We start from the raw sequence: 24,372 nt of genomic DNA, 5'->3' as shown, positions 1-24,372 counted from the left end.
TATGGGCATAAATTGTGTGTTGTATTCACCCATCTATATGAGGATGATGGGGTGTAAACCACTCATATATGTAGGCTATTTGTAACTTGCCCATTGTCTTACTTTTGGCGGGTATTTTACATATAATCATCCAGTGTTATTTGTGTCCCCGCCCTCAGGAGTTTTTTACTATTTACTCCTCCTTGACCTCTACGTTATATATTTAGTTGTGTCATTCATGTCATTTTATTCTATTTCTCAATGAGAATTTTTGATATTTTTATAAATATGTTTAGATTATTCATCTGGTTTTTGCTCTAGCCATATAATTTGTGTTTTTGATCTTTCCTGTGAGTGGCTTTACCACCAGAAAAAATGGAGGGGTTCATCTCATTTTGAGGAGATCCCCGACATTATTGAACTACTTATGTGCTTAATAAATCTTGTATTGACAGGAAGTATCAAAGTAGCTTTATTTAAGACGTGACATACCAAAAAGAGACAAAAACTACAACTTCAAAAACATTATAAAAATGCATTACCAAATAGTTACAGAAATGCAGAAAATCTGCAACATCAAAGACTCGCCAAACATTCATTGTGGGAACATAGCCGGTGTTATGGACCTTACTTCCTTCTCCTCTCCAATTATTAAAACCTTCAGTCTTATTCAGCATTCAAGACAAGTAGAAAGTGTTTCAAACAGCAAATATTTTCTCAGGATCTGTAAAGAGTGGAGTTGGCAGCACTGGCAGGCGCCAAGCAATATTTTTTCAAGTGTTTGTAAAAGATACAAACTGACCAGTTATTGGCATAACGATCCCTCATGATGATGTCATTGTGTCATTGCTGTAGTTTTATTATTTTGCTCCTAAATGTCTACAAAATTATGGTCTTTTAGATCTTCAGTTAGGCTATGTGCGCACGTTGCGTTTTTTTCCGCGTTTTGAACTGCAGCGTAACTGCATGCATTCAGCTTCCCCAGCAAAGTCTATGAGAAAGCCGAAAAATCAATGCACACACTGCGTTTGTAAACGCAGCGTTTTGGATGCCCAAAATCGCTGCGGAAAAAAAAGCAGCATGTCACTTCTTTTGTGCGTTGTAGCTGCGTTCTCCATCCATTGAAATCAATGATGGGGGTCAGAACGCTACCAAAATGCACTTGGACTGCATTTTTGTTGCGTTCTGCATGCTTTTTTGACAAGCAAAATGCAGGTCTTTTCAGTCTCTGTGATGTCGGTCAATTTCTGTCTGTGGATGTTGGTGAATCTCCCTCTGTCTGTCGATCGATCTCTTTCTTTGTCAGTTGGTTGCTCTGTCTGTCTCTCTCTCTCTCTGTCGGTTGGTCTCTCTGTCTGTCTGTCCCTCTCTCTGTCCGTCGGTCAGTCTCTCCCCCTCTCTCATACTCACTGATCCCCGATCACCAGCACAGCGCTGCACGGCGTTCACACTGCTCCGGCAGCTTTTCCTCTTTTGAAAATGTCGGCCGCTCATTATTCAATCTCGTATTCCCTGCTTTCCCCGCCCACCGGCGCCTATGATTGGTTGCAGTCAGACATGCCCCCACGCTGAGTGACAGCTGTCTCACTGCAACCAATCACAGCCACAGGTGGGTGGGTCTATATCGTGCAGTAAAATAAATAAATAAATAATTTAAAAAAAACGACGTGCGGTCCCCCCCAATTTTGATACCAGTCAAGATAAAGCCACACGGCTGAAGGCTGGTATTCTCAGGATGGGGAGCGCCACGTTATGGGGAGCCCCCCAGCCTAACAATATCAGCCAGGAGCCGCCCGGAATTGCTGCATCCATTACATGCGACAGTCCTGGGACTTTACCCGGCTCATCCCGAATTGCCCTGGTGCGGTGGCAATCGAGGTAATAAGGAGTTAATGGCAGTAGCCCATAGCTGCCACTAAGTCCTAGATTAATCATGGCAGGCGTCTCCCCGAGATACCTTCCATAATTAACCTGCAAGTGAAAGTAAATAAACACATACACCTGAAAAAATCATTTATTTGGAATAAAAGACAAAAAAACACCCTCTTTCACCACTTTATTAAAATCCCCAAATACCCCTTCAGGTGTGGCGTAATCCAGAGGTCCCGCGACGCATCCAGCTCTGCTACATGAAGCTGACAGGAGCGGCCGTAGAACACCGCCGCTCCTGTGAGCTCCACGCAGCAACTGAAGTGAATCGCGCTGTCAGCGGGGACGTCACTGAGGTAATGCCGGTGTGGGTGCGGTGATGATGAGGGCTGTAGTGTCAGGATGTGTGCGGGGATGTCGGCGGTAATGTCGGGATGTGTGCGGGGATGTAGGCGGTAATGTCAGGATGTGTGCGGGAATGTCGGGATGTGTGCGGGGATGTCGGTGGTAATGTCGGGATGTGTGCGGGGATGTCGGCGGTAATGTCAGGATGTGTGCGGGAATGTCGGGATGTGTGCGGGAATGACGGCGGTAATGTCGGGATGTCGGCGGGAATGTCGGGATGTGTGCGGGGATGTCGGCGGTAATGTCGGGATGTCGGCGGTAATGTCGGGATGTGTGCGGGAATGTCGGCGGGAATGTCGGAATGTGTGCGGGAATGTCGGGATGTGTGCGGGGATGTTGGCGGTAATGTCGGGATGTGTGCGGGGATGTCGGCAGTAATATCAGGATGTGTGCGGGAATGTCGGGTTGTGTGCGGGGATGTTGGCGGTAATGTCGGGATGTCGGCGGTAATGTCGGGATGTGTGCGGGAATGTCGGAATGTATGCGGGGATGTCGGCGGTAATGTCGGGATGTCGGCAGTAATGTCGGGATGTGTGCGGGAATGTCGGGATGTGTGCGGGGATGTCGGCGGTAATGTCAGGATGTGTGCGGGAATGTCGGGTTGTGTACGGGGATGTCGGCGGTAATGTCGGAATGTGTGCTGGAATGTCGGGATGTGTGCGGGGATGTCGGCGGTAATGTCGTGATGTGTGCGGGGATGTCGGCGGTAATGTCAGGATGTGTGCGGGAATGTCGGGTTGTGTGCGGGGATGTCGGCGGTAATGTCGGGTTGTCTGCGGGGATGTCGGCAGTAATGTCGGGATGTCGGCAGTAATGTCGGGATGTGTGCGGGAATGTCGGGATGTGTGCAGGGATGTCGGCGGTAATGTCGGAATGTGTGCGGGAATGTCGGGATGTGTGCGGGGATGTTGGCGGTAATGTCGGGATGTGTGCGGGGATGTCGGCAGTAATATCAGGATGTGTGCGGGAATGTCGGGTTGTGTGCGGGGATGTTGGCGGTAATGTCGGGATGTCGGCGGTAATGTCGGGATGTGTGCGGGAATGTCGGAATGTATGCGGGGATGTCGGCGGTAATGTCGGGATGTCGGCAGTAATGTCGGGATGTGTGCGGGAATGTCGGAATGTGTGCGGGGATGTCGGCGGTAATGTCAGGATGTGTGCGGGAATGTCGGGTTGTGTGCGGGGATGTCGGCGGTAATGTCGGAATGTGTGCTGGAATGTCGGGATGTGTGCGGGGATGTCGGCGGTAATGTCGGGATGTGTGCGGGGATGTCGGCGGTAATGTCAGGATGTGTGCGGGAATGTCGGGTTTATTTGCGGGGATGTCGGCAGTAATGTCAGGATGTGTGCGGTGAAGATGATAATTGGGACGCCACACACTGACAGAGCTGCAGTATGACAATGAAGTCGGGTGCAGTTCACCCGAGTTCATTCTCATCGCGCGACTCTGTCTGTGTTGGCTGTCAGCCGGCATGTAGCAGAGCTGAATTGCCAGGGAACGCACTGTCAAAAATGCATCCAAAACGCATGGAAAAAGCATCCAAAATGCATGCGTTGTGGATGCATTTTATTTTATAAACGCAGTGTCAAGTCTGCCAGAGGGTGCGTTCTTTTCCGCACTGCAGAGAACGCAACGTGCGCACATAGCCTTATTCAACCAGAGCAATTTTAACACAGTGGTGGTTCCATTCCAAGATATTGATGGGGACACATACACAAATAAAGAAATAGCCAATCTACCGGGGGTTCAGTGCAGGTGCACAATCTGGACTCTGAGTAACGAAGGCCTGTATTACACAATAAGTTACTGCTCTCCCTCTTTTTCATTTTAATTCTTATAAATGCAAATGAAAAATTAAGCCTAAGTGAAAATTATTGTATAGAGGCAATATTTTGTTAGAAAGGATATTTTACATTTTAATGCTTCGTTTTTTGTCCTCCTCTTTTTTATTTTGCCACCGATAAAACCATATTTTTTTGTGGAATGAGTTATAGTTTTGAAAAACAATAATATTCATTTTTACCACTTAATGTAATGAAAAAAATAAAAAAAAACTGAATGTGATGTGAAATAGTGACGTGCACCATTTGGTGATTATTTTTTGGGTTTGGTTATTGTATAATAAAAATAGACTGGCAACATCATTTTCTAGGTTGATGGAATTATGGCGATACCAAATTTTCATGGACTTTTTTTCTTTTTTGGGGAAAATAATTAGAAATTTGTAAAGCAAAAAAAGCGTTGGTGGGGGTTAAACGTACCAAAGACAACTTTAATCATATCAATTAATAAAGAGGTATTGGGACATGTACATTATCCCAGCAATGTGAGGACTTTGCTCGACAGCTCCATAGATCTCAGTCTATTGGTCTATGATGAATATTCATTAGGGGAGTTTAATGAGAGAAAGATGATAAGATATTGGACCAAAAATGGTTGCCTCATGATTCGTGAAGCCTTTCTCCAAAGACAACTCTCCCAGTCATATGGTGATTGGTACTGGTCTGGTAATTAGCTGCTGCAAAGGACATATAGTATTACATACCAGTCATAAAACACTGGGGCAGAGAAACAAAAGTGATAGGTTTTTAACTGGTATGAGGAGTGAAAATTGAGAAGAGGTTTCTCCGCACCTGATGTAGTTTTGTGTGACACAACTACTGATGAACCTGGAAATAGGCTGCTGCAGATCCACCGGCGAAGCCACAGGACAGGAAAATATGGAGCAATGTGTGGTTTCTTTGATTGTCGTGAATGATCAGACGAGATGAATCCAAAATTCTTAGGATGAATGTATGGTTTATTATCTACGCGTTTCAAGGCACTCTTGCCTCTTTATCAGATAAAACCATATGAATATAGTTTCATACTGATGAAGATGTAAGTGTGCCTTGAAATGCGTAGATAATAAACCATACATTCATCCTAAGAATTTTGGATTCATCTCGTCTGATCATTTACGGCAAGGTAGGGGAACCACACATTACTCCATATATACCAGTCATAAAATAATGTACAGATTTGCTGGGTTCTCCAGAGTGGAAGCCCTTTTTTGCTTGAGTATAAATCGATTTGCACGTCCTATTTCATCATACATGACAGTGGTCTCTGCTGCTTGAGAGTGGAGGTACAGCCTGCCGATATCCCATCTTTTTTATTGATTAGCCAGCCTGGTAGAACACTACATGTTATATCATGCCAGACTGGCCAGTCAAAAGAAAGCAACAAAGGCCATCAGGAAAGAGGCGGTATTCCTGTTCAGATCCAAAGGCCAAAAACCACTGTTGTAGCCGAAGGAATGGGATGTGCAAATAAATTTTGATTCGCACCAACTCTACATTTTACAGTAAAACAGGACAGGAATTGTCATTCTTCTTCTGTAGTCTAACTTAGGTTGTTCTTTTTTTTTTCTTTGTGGGTTTTCTTTTTCCATGTACTAAGGCTGAGTGTATAGAGTTTAAAGACTTGCAGTGCAAGATCAGTATAAAAAAACAGTTATGTCTGGTGCAGAAATTAAGGTTTCATCTTGGACAATATCACTTACATGAATTTGTGGCATTTCGAAGTAATAAATAATTTTTTTGCAGGAGTGTTCATCACAAAAGGAGATGTGGGAGTTGGAACCATCGTTGGTTCGGCTGTATTCAACATACTATGTATAATTGGAGTCTGTGGCCTGTTTGCAGGACAGGTAAGACCTCGTTACACTTGACAGTCACAAATATTTGAATCTTTAGTTTGACATTGTACATTCTTATAGTGTTTTTAACAATTACTACATAAAGTACATTAATACTAGAAATGAGCAGATCGATGTGCTGTGGATGAACTTTGAGTCAAATTTTCTTAAATACGAAGAACTCCCCAAATTCGAGCACTTTGTGATTCAAATTGTGAGGATCGCAAAAAAAGAATTCACATTTTACATACTGTTGCAGACAAAGAGAGGCAACTGAGATGTGAGGCATGGCTGCGTTGACTTCCCCATAATGTTTTAGAGCCTAGGAATAGAAGGTCAATGAGCACAGTTCATTACAAATAGGGATAGAAAAAGACCTAATCTGATTATGGTGTGCTACTGCACTGCTGAAGTAGATTGAAAATGGGAGGGGTAGGTGGTGTCTGGGTGTACGCCTGCAGAAAGCATATATACACCTGAAAATGGTGCAAAACATGGCACACGGTGACTCTGTCTGCTCCATTATAGTCAATGACCCCGTTGGCAAATGCGTCCAAAACCCATTTTGCGGAGGGGGATTTGGACGGAAGCTCTGACGGGACCAGTGAACCTTAGGTAATGGCGCAAAGTGAAAGCAGCCTAACATTTCTCCCACTGCACCTACTGTAGTATGTGTTATCCTGCAGTCCAGTGTTAGACTATAGCCCCCGTCACACATGAGATCGCTAGCAAGATCGCTGAAACGTCACAGGTTTTGTGACGTATCAGCGACCTCGCCAGCAATATCGCTGTGTGTGACAAGCAGCAGCGAGCAGGCCTCTGCTGTGAGGTCGCTGATCGTGACAAAACAATCGGGACCATTTTTTGCTCGTTGCTCTCCCGCTGTGCAGCACACATCGGCGTGTTTGACGGTGGGAGACCAACGATCGCCGGTTCTGAGTCAGCAGGGAGCCATCGTTACACGAGTCGCTGGTGGCTGATGGCTGGTCACTGGTCGCTGTGGAGATCTGTCTGATTGACAGCTCAACAGCAACCATGTAGCGACATACCAGCGATCCCTGCCAGGTTGCTGGTACGTTGCTATGTGTAACGGGACCCTATCACTATTTACCAGTGGCACCAAAGTCTCAAGTGGCATCACACAGCTTCAAGTGGCACCCCACAGTCTCAGTGTACTGCAGGGAAAATTGAGGCATATTATGCATTTGTGTATAAGAATCTAACACCCAGTACCATCACCTCTGATCTAAGTTAGTTGATAAGGCTAATATTCTTCTTCATGGAGCCTGCACTGTAGGTTCTGTGCTCCCTTTTGTGAAACTTGCTAATGAACACAAGCTACAGCCCCCATGAGATCATTGTTCAGATCACACTGTCCTGAGAATTGCTTGTGCTTAGCCCTGTCCCCTGTATGCAAGGATGAGCTTGACTGTTGATAAGTTTCATCAAAGCACAGACAGGAGATCTCTGTACTCTGTGCTTTGAATAGACTGTAGCAGGAAGTTAGAAGCTGGCGGTCACATGACCACTTGACTGCTCAGAAGCAGAGCAGAATTTTAACACCAAATATATTAGGAAGTTTCTTAATTTCTCACAAGCTTTACAATTGTTATAATAATCTGTGTTCCTGGAAAACCCCTTTAATGTAAAGTTTTGAAGCAATATATTCAGTGGTAATACACAGTATATAATACTCCTGTTTCTGAAGGTAAACTTTGATTACTTTTTGCTTCTTTATAACTTCAACCGATCAATAAGTGTCACTTACTTTGAAACATACTGAATGGGTTGTGACTTTCATGTTTTTCCTTCATTGTTGTGCTTCTTTTCCATGCTCGGTCTTTTTATGTCCTTTATTCTCCAATTGCTTTCTATGCCATTTTCATATTTTACATCTAAGCCCACGAGTCTTTGAAATCTTTGATGCATTTCTATCGTAAATCAGCTCAGTCGTGCCAGGGTCTCATAGCTTCTGCTTTATTTCTGACCTACATATTTTCATACCTTTTCTATTATTCTATGTAAAGAAAGATAATTTAGTCTATTTGCTACTTAAAATCACAATCAAGTATTTCTTTTGTTCATGGACTTGAATTATAACATTTACTAGTTAATTATGTAATACCCATGCATTAGGCAAGTGTTTGGTTAAAGTACAAATCTGTTTTAAAGTCTATAGTGGGTATATTAGTTCTCTGAGCAATTTGCTATTAAAGGGACCTTGTCAGCTGATACAGTTGAAACCAGAAGTTTCCATCCATTCTCTAAAAAGACACATCTGCAGGTTTTTCTCACTATCTCACATAAAATCAGAATAAACCTTTTCAAATTAGGTCAATTAGGAACCAAAATTATTTAAATTTGTGCCAAATGCCAGAATAATGAGAGAGAATGTTTTAAGGCATTTTTATTACTTTTTGCAAAGTTTACATACATTTCATTAGTATTTGGTACCATTGCCCTTAAACTGTATGCCTTGGGTCAAACTTTTTGGATCTCCTTCCACAAGTTTATCACAATAGTTGATGGGAATTTAGGCTCATTCCTCCTGACAGAGCTGGTGTAACTGAGCCATGTTGGTAGGTCACCTTGCTCGTACCGGCCTTTTCAGCTTTGCCCAAAACTGTTCAATAGGATTGAAATCAGGGCTTTGTGATGGCCACTTCAAAACATTGACATTGTTATCCTTCAGACACTTTGTAACAGGTTTAGCAGTATGCTTCAGGTCATTGTCCATTTGGAAGACCCATTTCCACCCAAGCTTTAACCCCTTCACCCCCAGGCGATTTTCCTTTTTTTATTTTTGTTTTTTCCTCCCCTTTTTCAGAGAGCCATAACTTTTTTATTTTTACGTCAGTATTACAATATGAGGGCTTATTTTTTTGCAGGGCAAATTGTACTTTTGCATTAAACCATTAGTTTTACCATGTAGTATACTGTAAAATAAAAAAAAAAATCCAAATGTGGAGAAATAGTGGAAAAACAATGGATTTGGGGGGGGGGTTATTCACCATGTTCAGTATTTGGTAAAACTGGCATGTCAATATGATGGCTCAGGTTGGTAAGAGTTCATAGACACCAAACATGTATACTTTTACTTTTACTTTTATCTAAGTGGTGAAAAAAAATTCAGACGTTTGTCCAAAAGAAAGAATAGTACTTTCTGAGATCTTGGCTGAGTTCTTTTGACTTTCCCATGATGCTACACAAAGAAGCAGTGTGTTTCAGGGTTTCAGGTGTGCATTAAAATACATCCACAGGTGTGTCTCTAATTAACTCAGATGTTGCCAATAAACCTATCAAAAGCTTCCAAAGACATGACATCATCATATGGGCTGTCCCATATTGTTTAAAGACATAGTAGTCCTAGTGTATGTAAACTTTTGACATTGTAGAAAGTAATAAAAATGTCTTAAAACATTCTCTCTCTCTCATTATTATGGCATTTGGCAAATGTAAATAATTTTGATTCCTACTTGACCTAAAACGAGAAAGGTTTATTCTGATTTCATGTCAGATAGTGAGAAAAACATGCAGATGTGTCTTTTTAGATAGTGTATGTAAACTTCTGGTTTCAACTGTACCTGCTGCAAAAAAGGTGAACTATGTGTATCAGCCATGATCACAAACAGATATCTTTTACTCTCAAATGCATTTCACAGGAAAACGTACTTTTGATAGCCATCGTGGACCAAACCATGCCGTGCACTAGTCTTAGGGGTACTTTACACACTGAGACATCGCTAACGATTTATCGTCGGGGTCACGGTGTTTGTGACGCACATTCGGCGTCGTTAGCGACATCGTAGTGTGTGACACGTACGAGTGACCTTCAACGATCGCAAAAGTGGTAAAAATCGTTGGTGTTGGAGAGGTCGTCCAAACACCAAATATCGTCTGGTGAGTAGTGATGTTGTTCGTCGTTCCTGCAGCATCACACATCGCTATGTGTGACACCACAGGAGCGACGAACATCTCCTTACCTCCGACCACCGGCAATCAGGAAGGAAGGAGGTGGGCGGCATGCTCCAGCCGCTCATCTCCGCCCCTCCTCTGCTATTGGACGGCTGCCTTAGAAAGGAGGCGGTTCACAGGCAACAGCAACGTCGTTAGGCAGGTAAGTACGTGTGATGGGTGTTAGCGATGCTGTGCGCCACGGACAGCGACTTGCCCATGACGCACAATTCACGGGGGCGGGTATGCTTGCTAGCGATATTGGTCCCGATATCGCAGCGTGTAAAGTACCCCTTACAGTCCGCCTTCTCCCCTCCCGCTGACAGTGTCTGACTGGTCTCTGCCTGCACACACGTAGACAGAGACCAATCAATCACTGTCAGTGGGAGCTGAGAAGCTGCCAAAGACTGGCCTGTATAGTGTGCTTGGTCACCGGCGGCTTTCAAAAGTAAGCTTTCCTGTAAAATGCCGCAGTGTTTCAGAGGAAAATAGACCTGTATGTGATCATACAGCCCGTGGCTGGTATATGCTGCTCACGGTTTGGGTGGTATGTATCACCTGACAGGTTTCCTATAAAGTTAGTAATTCTAAGGTAATGGTTACATTCGGGGTATTTATCAAGGATGGTGTTTCATAGGCTAATAGTGAACGTTTCGTTTTCATGGCTCCTATTTGACTCATCTTTGGTATGTCCGTGTCCCATCAGCTGGCATAGATTTCAGTTGCAATGTATGCCAGAACTTATTTGTTGTAGAAGTATGGCTATTCAATTCACACAAAAATTCAGCAACTAAATCAAGTACAATGTGTGAACTGAGCCAAACATTTCATTAGTCGCTGATAATGCTTTGAAATATCTTATTTATAGAAATTAATCTTCTAGAGCATAGATTGCACAATAAGGCCAGGTTCACACACTCAGTATTTGATCAGTATTTTACCTCTGTATTTTTAAGTCAAAACCAGGAATAGAACAGAGGAAAAGTATAATAGAAACACGGGCACCACTTCTGTATTTATCACCCACTCCTGGTTTTGGCTTACGAATACTGACCAAATACTGAATGTGGTCTAAAGCCCGCTACACACGTTTCAATATATCTCACAATCCGTCGTTGGGGTCAAGTTGTAAGTGACGCACATCCGGCATCGTTTGTGAGGTATCTGCGTGTGACATCTACGTGCGATCAGGATTGAACGCAAAACCGTTGTTCGCAAACACATCGTATCTTTGTCTAGAATTGAGCGTTTTGTTGCAGGAACCTAGTCAATTGTAACGTGTGACATCCCTCATACGATTTTGATGTCTGAGGCTATGTGCGCAGGTGTGCGCTCTGCACCGCAGCTTAAAAAAGGTCCGCTTCAGAGCGCAGCTGAAAAGCTGCGTTCTGAAGCGCCTCACAATGTCTGTCATTCACTAATCTCTGTCAGTCGGTCACTATCTCTGTCCCTCACTCTCTGTCCATGTCAGTCTATCCCCCTCTCTCATATACTCACCGATCCCCGATACCCGGCGCTACACGGCATTCACACTGCTCCGGCGGCTTTTACTGTTTTGAAAAAGCCGGCCGCCCATTAAACAATCTCGTATTCCCTGCTTTCCCCGCCCACCGGCGCCTATGATTGGTTACAGTGAGACACGCCCCCATGCTGAGTGACAGGTGTCACACTGCACCCAATCACAGCAGCCGGTGGGCGTGTCTATACTGTGTAGTGAAATAAATAATTAAATAATTAAAAAAAACGGCGTGCGGTCCCCCCCAATTTTAAAACCAGCCAGATAAAGCCATACGGCTGAAGGCTGGTATTCTCAGGATGGGGAGCTCCACGTTATGGGGAGCCCCCCAGCCTAACAATATCAGTCAGCAGCCGCCCAGAATTGCCGCATACATTAGATGCGACAGTTCTGGGACTGTACCCGGCTCTTCCCGATTTGCCCTGGTGCGTTGGCAAATCGGGGTAATAAGGAGTTAATGGCAGCCCATAGCTGTCAATAAGTCCTAGATTAATCGTGTCAGGCGTCTATGAGACACCTTCCATGATTAATCTGTAAATTACAGTAAATAAACACACACACCAGAAAAAAATCCTTTATTAGAAATAAAAAACACAAACATATACCCTGGTTAACCACTTTAATCAGCCCCAAAAAGCCCTCCATGTCCGGCGTAATCCAGGATGCTCCAGCGTCGCTTCCAGTGCTGCTGCATGGAGCTGACCGGAGCTGCAGTAGACACAGCCGCTCCGGTCACCTCCACGCAGCTAATGAAGACAGCCGTGCGATCAGCTGAGCTGTCACTGAGGTTACCCGCTGTCACTGGATCCAGCGGTGGCCGTGAGTAACCTCAGTGACAGCTCAGCTGATCGCGCTACTCACCTCAGTTGCTGCGTGGAGGTGAGAGGAGCGGCGGTGAGTAGCGCGATCAGCTGAGCTGTCACTGAGGTTACTCGCGGCCACCGCTGGATCCAGTGACAGCGGGTAACCTCAGTGACAGCTCAGCTGATCGCGCGGCTGTCTTCATTTGCTGTGTGGGGGTGACCGGAGCGGTGGTGTCTTCTGCAGCTCCGGTCACCTCCTTCAGCAGCGCTGGAAGCGACGCTGGACCATCCTGGATTACGCCGGACATGGAGGGCTTTTTGGGGCTGATTAAAGTGGTTAACCAGGGTATATGTTTGTGTTTTTTATTTCTAATAAAGGATTTTTTTCGGGTGTGTGTGTTTATTTACTGTAATTTGCAGATTAATCATGGAAGGTGTCTCATAGACGCCTGACATGATTAATCTAGGACTTATTGGCAGCTATGGGCTGCCATTAACTCCTTATTACCCCGATTTGCCAACGCACCAGGGCAAATCGGGAAGAGCCGGGTACAGCCCCAGAACTGTCGCATCTAATGTATGCGGCAATTCTGGGCGGCTGCTGACTGATATTGTTAGGCTGGGGAGCTCCCCATAATGTGGAGCTCCCCATCCTGAGAATACCAGCTTTCAGCCGTATGGCTTTATCTGGCTGGTTTTAAAATTGGGAGGGACCGCACGCCGTTTTTTTTAATTATTTAATTATTTATTTCACTACACAGTATAGACACGCCCACCGGCTGCTGTGATTGGGTGCAGTGTGACACCTGTCACTCAGCGTGGGGGCGTGTCTCACTGTAACCAATCATAGGCGCCAGTGGGCGGGGAAAGCAGGGAATACGAGATTGTTTAATGGGCGGCCGGCTTTTTCAAAACAGTAAAAGCCGCCGCAGCAGTGTGAATGCCGTGCAGCGCCGGGGATCGGGGATTGGTGAGTATGAGAGAGGGCTGCTAACTTCAGTCACTTAGGAGATTAGCGGTCACCGGTGAGCCCTTCACAGGTGACCGCTAATCAGGACGCGACACAGACAGAGCCGCAGCATGACAATGAAGTCGGGTGAAGTTCACCCGAGTTCATTCTGACAGTGCGGCTCTGTCTGTGTCTGCTGTCATCTGCCATTCAGCTCTGCTACATGGCTGTCTGTGTCTGCTGTTAGCTGCCATGTAGCAGAGCTGAATGGCAGATGACATAGTAAAAACGCATCCCTACACATTACACACGCTTGGCAAGTCAATAAATAAAAAAAAAAAAAAAGGTGCCCAATGCATACGTCACATAACACATGATCTAAAGGATCGCACACAAAATTGATCAATTTAACATAGACTACTAACGCACGTGTGACAGCAAATGAACGACCTACGTGCAATCTCATAAAGCCCACTTTACACGTTGCAATTAGTTGTACAATCGCATTTGCGATGTGACACGCCCAGGTTGCATACGGGATCTATGAGATTTCACGTTGGTCGTTCATTTGCTGTCACACGTGCGTTAGTAGTCTATGTTAAATTGGTCAATTTTGTGTGCGATCCTTTAGATCATGTGTTCCGTGACGTATGCATTGGGCACCTTTTTTTTTTTATTTATTGACTTGCCAAGCGTGTGTAATGTGTAGGGATGTGTTTTTACTATGTCACCTGCCATTCAGCTCTGCTACATGGCCGCTGACAGCAGACACAGACAGCCATGTAGCAGAGCTGAATGGCAGATGACAGCAGCCACAGACAGAGCCGCACTGTCAGAATGAACTCGGGTGAACTTCACCCAACTTCATTGTCATGCTGCGGCTCTGTCTGTGTCGCGTCCTGATTAGCGGTCACCAGTGAAGGACTCACCGGTGACCGCTAATCTCCTAAGTTACTGAAGTTAGCAGCCCTCTCTCATACTCACCAATCCCCGATCCCCGGCGCTGCACGGCATTCACACTGCTCCGGCGGCTTTTACTGTTTTGAAAAAGCCGGCCGCCCATTAAACAATTTCGTATTCCCTGCTTTCCCCGCCCACCGGCGCCTATGATTGGTTACAGTGAGACACGCCCCCACTCTGAGTGACAGGTGTCACATTGCACCCAATCACAGCAGCCGGTGGGCGGGTCTATACTGTGTATTGAAATAAATAATTAAATAATTAAAAAAAACGGCGTGCGGTTCCCCCCAATTTTAAAACCAGCCAGATAAAGCCATACGGCTGAAGGCTGGTATTCTCAGGATGGGGAGCTCCACGTTATGGGGAGCCCCCCAGCCTAACAATATCAGCCAACAGCCGCCCAGAATTGCCGCATACATTATATGCGACAGTTCTGGGACTGTACCCGGCTCTTCCCGATTTGCCCTGGTGCGTTGGCAAATCGGGGTAATAAGGAGTTATTGGCAGCCCATAGCTGCCAATAAGTCCTAGATTAATCATGTCAGGCGTCTATGAGACACCTTCCATGATTAATCTGTAAATTACAGTAAATAAACACACACACCCGAAAAAATCCTTTATTAGAAATAAAAAACACAAACATATACCCTGGTTCACCACTTTAATCAGCCCCAAAAAGCCCTCCATGTCCGGCGTAATCCAGGATGCTCCAGCGTCGCTTCCAGCGCTGCTGCATGGAGGTGACCAGAGCTGCAGAAGACACCGCCGCTCCGGTCACCTCCACGCAGGTAATGAACACAGCCGCGCGATCAGCTGCTGTCACTGAGGTTACCCGCTGTCACTGGATCCAGCGGTGGCCGCGGATAACCTCAGTGACAGCTCAGCTGATCGCGCTACTCACCTCAGTTGCTGTGTGGAGGTGATAGGAGCGGCGGTGAGTAGCGCGATCAGCTGAGCTGTCACTGAGGTTATCCGCGGCCACCGCTGGATCCAGTGACAGCGGGTAACCTCAGTGACAGCAGCTGATCGCGCGGCTGTGTTCATTACCTGCGTGGAGGTGACCGGAGCAGCGGTGTCTTCTGCAGCTCCGGTCACCTTCATGCAGCACAGCTGGAAGCGACGCTGGAGCATCCTGGATTACGCCGGACATGGAGGGATTTTTGGGGCTGATTAAAGTGGTGAACCAGGGTATATGTTTGTGTTTTTTATTTCTAATAAAGGATTTTTTCGGGTGTGTGTTTATTTACTGTAATTTACAGATTAATCATGGAAGGTGTCTCATAGACGCCTGACATGATTAATCTAGGACTTATTGGCAGCTATGGGCTGCCAATAACTCCTTATTACCCCGATTTGCCAACGCACCAGGGTAAATCGGGAAGAGCCGGGTACAGTCCCAGAACTGTCGCATATAATGTATGCGGCAATTCTGGGCGGCTGTTGGCTGATATTGTTAGGATGGGGGGCTCCCCATAACTTGGAGCTCCCCATCCTGAGAATACCAGCCTTCAGCCGTATGGCTTTATCTGGCTGGTTTTAAAATTGGGGGGAACCGCACACCGTTTTTTTTAATTATTTAATTATTTATTTCACTACACAGTATAGACACGCCCACCGGCTGCTGTGATTGGGTGCAGTGAGACACCTGTTGTCACGAACCACCGGGGGGGTCACTCAGAAATCCCCCGCGCTGGCTACCAGTACGTCACAATCGGGGGGTAACAAGTGGGGGTCACCCCTCCTTTATACCTCCCGACCGACAGACAGAGCACGTGATGCGCTCTCTAGCGCCCCTCTTATAGTCAGGCCAATTATGGAATTGCCCGACAATAAGCAAGGAGGCCGCTATACTACTTATGCCGATTATTGAAGGGTCCCCGGTGAGAGTCGGGTATATATTCCCCCGAATCTCACTGGCCTCCCCACAATAATCCTTGGCACAAACTCGCTGCCACCAACCGCTTCACGGTAACTATTAGCCGAACACACAGACGTGGGATTCAAGATCGAGATAACAGAATAGCCCGAGATTAATTATATAATTTAGTCAGCCTAAAGCACACTAGAAACTACAATATATACAATAGGGAATCTACAGAATATACAGTTATGTCAGAGTACAGTTACAGATAAAGCATGGTTTACAAACCGGCATACACAGTTCCAGCAGTTACCTTGTGCGTCTGGCCACAGGGGGGCGCCGTGGACCAGGTTTCCAGGATCTCCCTCACAGTTCTTTCCCAACCAGGCCCCCGAGCAAAAGAACACTGGAAAATGGCCGAAGTAGGGTTATCAACCTGGGCAAATCCAGGTCCCCTCCTACCTTAGTGACCTCACAGGGAAGCACTGCCACTCCCCCTGCATGGAGTCAGAGTAATATCCCAGAAGGGGCTATTACCTGCAACTCCAGACTGGGAGGTCCGATCGGGACGGTTCTGGTGCCATCAGATCCGCCCGGGTCCCCTCTGCATTTTGAGTCCAAGCACGACTCATTTACCGGACTCCTACTAGCAGTTCTCTATATCTCGCCGCCCCAGGGTGCCATATACACTCCGAGGATATGCACAGATTCGGCTCGAAGTCCCGATTCTAACGATGTAGGGGGTGTATGGCTGAGACGCACGGTAATATCATAACTGGGTATGATATTACGGAGCCAGCAGTATGCTCTCCTGTGGTGACTAGCTCCCTTTTGGTTTTGCCAGGTCACTGTCCACTTTCTTTGATGAGCGGACACAGCTCCCAGGGGCTCTTCCTCTCTCTCTTTGTTTTAGAGGCCTGAGAGAACACTAATCTCCATATCAGAGGAGATGGCTGTTGGAGGTGTAAGTGGAACACAGACCAGTTCCTTTGACACCTATCTGCTAAACAAACCGTTTATCCCTGTGGTAAATTTTCTGATTGAAGGAGTTGTGTGAGGGAAAGGGGGGGTGACACCAGGAGAGGGCTTCCTGACATAACTTGAATATCATGATTTATCGTCATATCTCCGGATTTACCTCACACCTCCCCCCTTTTGAGGGCGCTAGGGGGCAGCACACTCCGGTGTTCCCCCGTGCGCCCGTCCGCGACCTCTCCTTGTCGGGACAGCCCGTCTGCGTTACCGTGGTCACGGCCCCTTTTGTGTCGAATGGTGAAGTTGTATTGCTGGAGCACCAGGCTCCATCACAACAACCTGCCATTCGTCCCGGAGACAGTGTGTAACCAGCTGAGGGGATTGTGGTCCGTCTCCACGATGAAGTGGCGCCCGTATAGATAGGGTTGCAGACGCTGCAGAGCCCACACTATGGCTAGGCATTCCTTCTCCATTGTGGAGTAGGCCACTTCCCTTGGTAACAGCTTCCTGCTCAGGTACAAGACTGGGTGCTCTTGGCTCGCAGAGTCCACCTGGCTGAGCACCGCACCGAGGCCGAAGTCACTGGCGTCGGTCTGTACTACAAACGGCCGCGTGAAGTCGGCTGCCTGTAGCACGGGCGGGCTGGACAGGGCGTCCTTTAGGGCCCGGAAGGCTGTCTCGCAGTCCATTGTCCAATCGACTGCAGAGGGCAGCTTCTTCTTGGTGAGGTCCGTCAAGGGCTTTGCCAGGCTACTATAGCATGGAACAAACCTCCTATAGTACCCAGCGGTCCCCAAGAAGGACATCACCTGCTTCTTGGTCCTGGGGGTGGGCCAGGATGCGATGGCTTCCACTTTCTCAGGCTCGGGCTTCAGTGTTCTCCCGCCTACCCGGTGACCGAGGTACTGGACCTCGCTCATGGCCAGCTGACACTTTCCCGGCTTGATGGTCAAACCTGCCTGGTGGATCCGCCTGAGCACCTGTGCTAGATGCTCTAGGTGATCTTCCCAGGTGGGACTGAAGACGGCAATGTCATCCAGGTACGCGGCCACGTACCCTTCAAGTCCCTTGAGCAGGGTGTTGACCATCCGCTGGAAAGTGGCAGGGGCATTCCTCATCCCGAATGGCATCACCGTGGACTCGTACAGTCCAAATGGGGTAATAAAGGCAGAGCATTCCCTGGCCTTGCGAGTCAGGGGGATCTGCCAATATCCCCGGCTCAGATCCATGATGGTCAGGTACTGAGCCCCGGCCAACTGATCGAGCAGGTCATCGATGCGTGGCATTGGGTACGCATCGGCGACCGTGACAGCATTGAGCCCCCTGTAGTCCACGCAGAACCGAGTGGTTCGGTCCTTCTTAGGGACGAGGACTACAGGCGAGGCCCAAGCGCTGTTGGATGCCTGGATCACCCCCAGCTTCAGCATCTCGTCAATCTCCTGGCGCATGTGTTGCTGCACCTCCAGGGAGACCCGATATGCTGAACGCCGGATCGGGGGATGATCCCCAGTGTCCACGTGATGGACAGCCAAGTCAGTCCTTCCGGGCTGGTTGGTAAACAACCCCCGGAAGGGGTGTAGGGTGGCCCACAGCTGGGACCGTTAGTCCTCCAAGAGCTGGTGGCCAACCTCCACATCCTCAATGGATCCGCCTGCCCTAACCTGGGCTAGCATATCCAAGAGGGTTTCCGCTTCTCCCTCCTCGGGCAGGTTGCACACGGGGAGCGCACATGCCTCCCGCTCATGATGTGCCTTCATCATGTTCACATGGAAGGGCTTCCGCCTTCCACGAGCAGGGTCCAGGGTGACCAGGTACGTTACAGGGTTGAGCTGCTGGTACACGAGGTATGGGCCTTCCCAGGCTGCCTGAAGCTTGTCCTGTGGTACGGGGACCAGTACCCACACCTTTTGACCCACTTGGTAGGTCCTCTCACAAGCGTTCTGGTCGTACCAATGCTTCTGATCGGCCTGGGCTTGAGCCATATTGTCGTGTACCAGTTGCGTCAAGGCCTGCATTTTGTCCCGGAAGCGCATGACATACTCGATAACCGACACTCCAGGGGTGGCCAAATCCCCTTCCCAAGCCTCTTTCACCAGAGCCAGGGGGCCCCGCACACGTCGCCCGTACAGGAGCTCAAACGGTGAGAATCCCGTTGAGGCCTGTGGAACCTCCCGGTAAACAAATAACAGGTGTGGGAGATACCGCTCCCAGTCACGCCCGTGGGAGTCGACCAACATCTTAAGCATCTGCTTTAAGGTGCCATTGAACCGCTCGCACAGGCCATTAGTCTGTGGATGGTACGGGCTGGCCACCAGATGTCGCACCTGGACTTGCTTACAGAGGGCCTCCATCAGCTGGGACATGAATTGGGTCCCCCGGTCAGTGAGCATTTCCTGGGGAAAACCAACTCGGGAGAAAATCTCCAGCAATGCGGTGGCCACCTTGTCAGCCCGAATGGACGACAAGGCCACTGCTTCTGGGTACCGGGTGGCATAGTCCACTACCGTCAGTATGAAGCGTTTCCCGGAGCTACTGGGGATGGCCAGCGGGCCGACCAGATCCACAGCCACCCTCCTGAAAGGCTCATCGATGATGGGCAGAGATACCAGTGGGGCTTTGGGGAGTGGCCCCGCCTTCCCCACTCTCTGACAGGTTTCACATGAACGGCAGTAGGCAGCCACATCGGCCCCCATTTTTGGCCAGTAGAAATGCTGGTTTAACCTGGCCTTGGTCTTAGCGATCCCTAGGTGTCCGGCCATCGGAATCTCATGTGCGATCCGCAACAACTCCGTCCGGAACGGATAGGGTACCACCAACTGTCGGTCCCTGGGCCACGCCTCCGGTGAACCCTGCTGGACCGTGACCCGGTACAGCCGTCCTTGGTCCCAGACCACTCGCTCCGGGTCCGAGGGAGGCTGTGCCGCCTGCTCCTTAAGAGCTTTCAGGCTGTCGTCAGCTTCTAACGCTGCCTGAAACCCCTGACTAGATGTGGCCAGAATCGACGAGACTGTCACATCTTCAGTCAGTACCCCGGGACCTATGTCCTGGCCTCCACCTGACTCGGCTGCCACTTGGTCAGAAGGGGAAGAGCTATCGGACCTCCGGGAGGCCCCTTGGCTTCCAGCACTCCCACTGCGGGTGACAGCGGCCACAGCCGCTGCGACCGTGGGTCGTGCCTGCTCCTCCTCCGTTCCTGACCAAGTCACCGGTTCAGGAAGACCTACCTGGCTTCCTGACACCCCGGTTGTGGGGGAACCATGTACCGAGATCTTACCTGGGAGCACTTCCGCTCCTGGACCGGCCCCAATCTCACCTGCCTGTTCCCCTCCTGCAGCAACAGAACCCCGCTGTGAAATCTCTGGGGACCCCACATTTGCTGTGGTAGCCCCCACCCCACACACTGGTCCTCCCCCTGCAGCACCCTGCTCTCTGCTTATCCCTGCAGAGGGCAACAGATCCCAGCTCACTGGCTGATCACTTGTAGAGGCATGGTCACACCTTTCTCCAAGCCCCTCCCCTGTCACAGCTGCAGCTGTGTGTGTGTCTATGGTGTCTGTGCAAGCAGAAATATCAGAGTTCACTCCCTCCTCCCTTACATCATTCATAGATAACACATTAACATTGTCCGGAGGCACGTCAGTACTGGCTGAAGGTTCAGCCCTTGGGGGGGGCCCAAACTGGGAGGTTATCTGCCCCAAATCTGTCCCAAGTAGCACGTTTGCGGGGATCCGATCAGTTACCCCCACCTCTCTCACCCCTCGCCCTGCGCCCCAGTCCACATAAATGCCAGCAACAGGCAGCGCCGGGTCAATACCTCCAATCCCGGAGACAGCGAGGGTTTTTCCAGGTATCAAGTCTTGGGGGGACACCATCTCAGGCCGCACCAGAGTCACCTCCGAGGCGCTGTCTCGCAGTCCTATGGTCACAGACCGGCCGACGGTGACAGGTTGGAAGCTGTCCAGGGACCTACCACCACCCCCACCCACACAATACACCTTGGGCGGCCCTTGGGACGGGGACGGAGCCGGGGCCTTGGGACGCTGAGGGCACATGGCCTTGAAGTGTCCAGGTAGGTTGCACTGATGGCACCGTCTTGGTTCTGCCACGGGCCTGGAGAGGGGAGTTGAGGGGGACACCCCCTGCAGTCTAGGGGCAGGTGGGGCAGTCGCAGAATTCATCTTACCCCCTCTCCAGGTGCTGCTGGTGGCTGCTCTCCTGGCCTCAGGAGCCCGATTGTTGGTGTAGTCATCGGCCAGGGCAGCTGTAGCCGTGGACCCCTTTGGCTTCTGGTCTCGGATGAACTGGCGGAGATCCTCAGGGCAGTTCCACAAGAGTTGCTCTGTGATGACCAAGTCTAGGATCTCTGGTCCGGTGGTAAGCTGCAGGCCTTGGGTCCAGTGGTCGGCAGCTCGGGCAAGTGCCCGCCGGTGGTCAGCCCAGGAGTCCTTTGGTCCCTTCTGCAGGGTCCGGAACTTCTTGCGGTAGGACTCCGGAGTGAGGTTGTACTGTTGGATCAGGGCCCGCTTGATGGTGTCGTAGCCCTGATCTGCCTCAGTAGGCAAGTCCCCAAGGATTTCCAGGGCCTTACCCCTTAAACGGGGGGTCAGGTATTTGGCCCACTGGTCCTTGTCCAGATGGTGCTGCAGGCAAGTCCGTTCAAAAGCAGTCAAGAAAGAGTCCAAGTCTCCATCCTTCTCCAGCACTGGGAAGTCCTCAACACGGACCTTTGGAAGTTTGGTGTTTTGAAGGTCACATGTGGCTGATGAGGGCCGGAGCTGAGCTAGCTGCAGCTGGTAGTCACGCTCTGCCTGTTGCTGTCGCTCCGCAGCCTCACGCTCTGCCTGGCGCTCTCGCTCTTTACGCGCTGCCTGCCGCTCCGCAGCTTCACGTTCTGCCCTGCGCTCTGCCATGAGTTCCTTGTAGCCCTCCCGGTCTCCAGCCTGGAGTAGGGCCATAGCCATTTGAAGAAGGCTATCCGAGCCTCCCAGGCTCGGTGGAATGGCACGTGGTGATCTGCGGCCCGCTGCAGAGCCTGGTGATTCACTGTCCATTGCAGAGCGGAGGGCTGGCATCTGGCTCGTTGAGGACCCTTGGGTGAGCTGCTCCTCATCTTGTCCATAATTGCCAGGTTGTGCAATGTCCTCTGCAGAGCTGTTCTCTGGCGTCGGGCTCTTGGAGGGCTCGTGAACAACCTCCTCATCGTCTCTGGCCTGAGCATCGGCCATTCCTTTGGCTTTGCTCCTGGTGCCATCAGCCATTCTTGCAGACTTTGGTCACTGACACAGAACTGCCACCTGATGCACCCACACACCTTACAGTATCTGCACTCTGACACTCTAGTGTTGAGCTGGTCTGAAGACCCCAGCAGCCACAGCTGCTGCAGGCAGTCTTTAGTGTCTGGGAGTATGGGTCTCACACTCACACACACTATTATCTCGATCCCACCGCTGCCACCAATATGTCACGAACCACCGGGGGGGTCACTCAGAAATCCCCCGCGCTGGCTACCAGTACGTCACAATCGGGGGGTAACAAGTGGGGGTCACTCCTCCTTTATACCTCCCGACCGACAGACAGAGCACGTGATGCGCTCTCTAGCGCCCCTCTTATAGTCAGGCCAATTATGGAATTGCCCGACAATAAGCAAGGAGGCCGCTATACTACTTATGCCGATTATTGAAGGGTCCCCGGTGAGAGTAGGGTATATATTCCCCCGAATCTCACTGGCCTCCCCACAATAATCCTTGGCACAAACTCGCTGCCACCAACCGCTTCACAGTAACTATTAGCCGAACACACAGACGTGGGATTCAAGATCGAGATAACAGAACAGCCCGAGATTAATTATATAATTTAGACAGCCTAAAGCACACTAGAAACTACAATATATACAATAGGGAATCTACAGAATATACAGTTATGTCAGAGTACAGTTACAGATAAAGCATGGTTTACAAACCGGCATACACAGTTCCAGCAGTTACCTTGTGCGTCTGGCCACAGGGGGGCGCCGTGGACCAGGTTTCCAGGATCTCCCTCACAGGTCTTTCCCAACCAGGCCCCCGAGCAAAAGAACACTGGAAAATGGCCGAAGTAGGGTTATCAACCTGGGCAAATCCAGGTCCCCTCCTACCTTAGTGACCTCACAGGGAAGCACTGCCACTCCCCCTGCATGGAGTCAGAGTAATATCCCAGAAGGGGCTATTACCTGCAACTCCGGACTGGGAGGTCCGATCGGGACGGTTCTGGTGCCATCAGATCCGCCCGGGTCCCCTCTGCATTTTGAGTCCAAGCACGACTCATTTACCGGACTCCTACTAGCAGTTCTCTATATCTCGCCGCCCCAGGGTGCCATATACACTCCGAGGATATGCACAGATTCGGCTCGAAGTCCCGATTCTAACGATGTAGGGGGTGTATGGCTGAGACGCACGGTAATATCATAACTGGGTATGATATTACGGCGCCAGCAGTATGCTCTCCTGTGGTGACTAGCTCCCTTTTGGTTTTGCCAGGTCACTGTCCACTTTCTTTGATGAGCGGACACAGCTCCCAGGGGCTCTTCCTCTCTCTCTTTGTTTTAGAGGCCTGAGAGAACACTAATCTCCATATCAGAGGAGATGGCTGTTGGGGGTGTAAGTGGAACACAGACCAGTTCCTTTGACACCTATCTGCTAAACAAACCGTTTATCCCTGTGGTAAATTTTCTGATTGAAGGAGTTGTGTGAGGGAAAGGGGGGGTGACACCAGGAGAGGGCTTCCTGACATAACTTGAATATCATGATTTATCGTCATATCTCCGGATTTACCTCACACCTGTCACTCAGCGTGGGGGCGTGTCTCACTGTAACCAATCATAGGCGCCGGTGGGCGGGGAAAGCAGGGAATACGAAATTGTTTAATGGGCGGCCGGCTTTTTCAAAACAGTAAAAGCCGCCGGAGCAGTGTGAACGCCGTGCAGCGCCGGGGATCGGGGATCGGTGAGTATATGAGAGAGGGGGATAGACTGACATGGACAGAGAGTGAGGGACAGAGATAGTGATGGACTGACAGAGATTAGTGAATGACAGACATTGTGAGGCGCTTCAGAACGCAGCTTTTCAGCTGCGCTCTGAAGCGGACCTTTTTTAAGCTGCGGTGCAGAGCGCACACCTGCGCACATAGCATCAGACACCAAAATCGTATGAGGGATGTCACACGTTACAATTCACTAGGTTCGTGCAACAAAACGCTCAATTCTAGAGAATGATACGATGTGTTTGCGATCAACGGTTTTGCGTTCAATCCTGATCGCAAGTAGATGTCACACGCAGATACCTCACAAACGATGCCGGATGTGCGTCACTTACAACTTGACCCCAACGACGGATTGTGAGATATATTGAAGCGTGTGTAGCGGGCTTAAGATCCCGTATGCAACC

General features: G+C 49.1%; 1 protein-coding gene across 1 annotated transcript in view; it reads left to right on the top strand.

The window, feature by feature from the left end:
- SLC24A3 (solute carrier family 24 member 3) overlaps positions 1-24,372 on the top strand; it is a 628,867-nt gene that overhangs the window by 458,199 nt on the left and 146,296 nt on the right. The window contains exon 6 of the mRNA XM_075339395.1: positions 5,842-5,945. Within this exon, the coding sequence (XP_075195510.1) occupies positions 5,842-5,945 (104 nt within the window). The remainder of the gene's footprint in view (positions 1-5,841; positions 5,946-24,372) is intronic.

This window comes from Anomaloglossus baeobatrachus, chromosome 3, assembly GCF_048569485.1.
Source record: "Anomaloglossus baeobatrachus isolate aAnoBae1 chromosome 3, aAnoBae1.hap1, whole genome shotgun sequence".
Classification (NCBI taxonomy): Eukaryota; Metazoa; Chordata; class Amphibia; order Anura; family Aromobatidae; genus Anomaloglossus; species Anomaloglossus baeobatrachus.
Note: the sequence above shows the minus strand (reverse complement) of the source record. Positions and strands in the feature narration are given on the sequence as shown.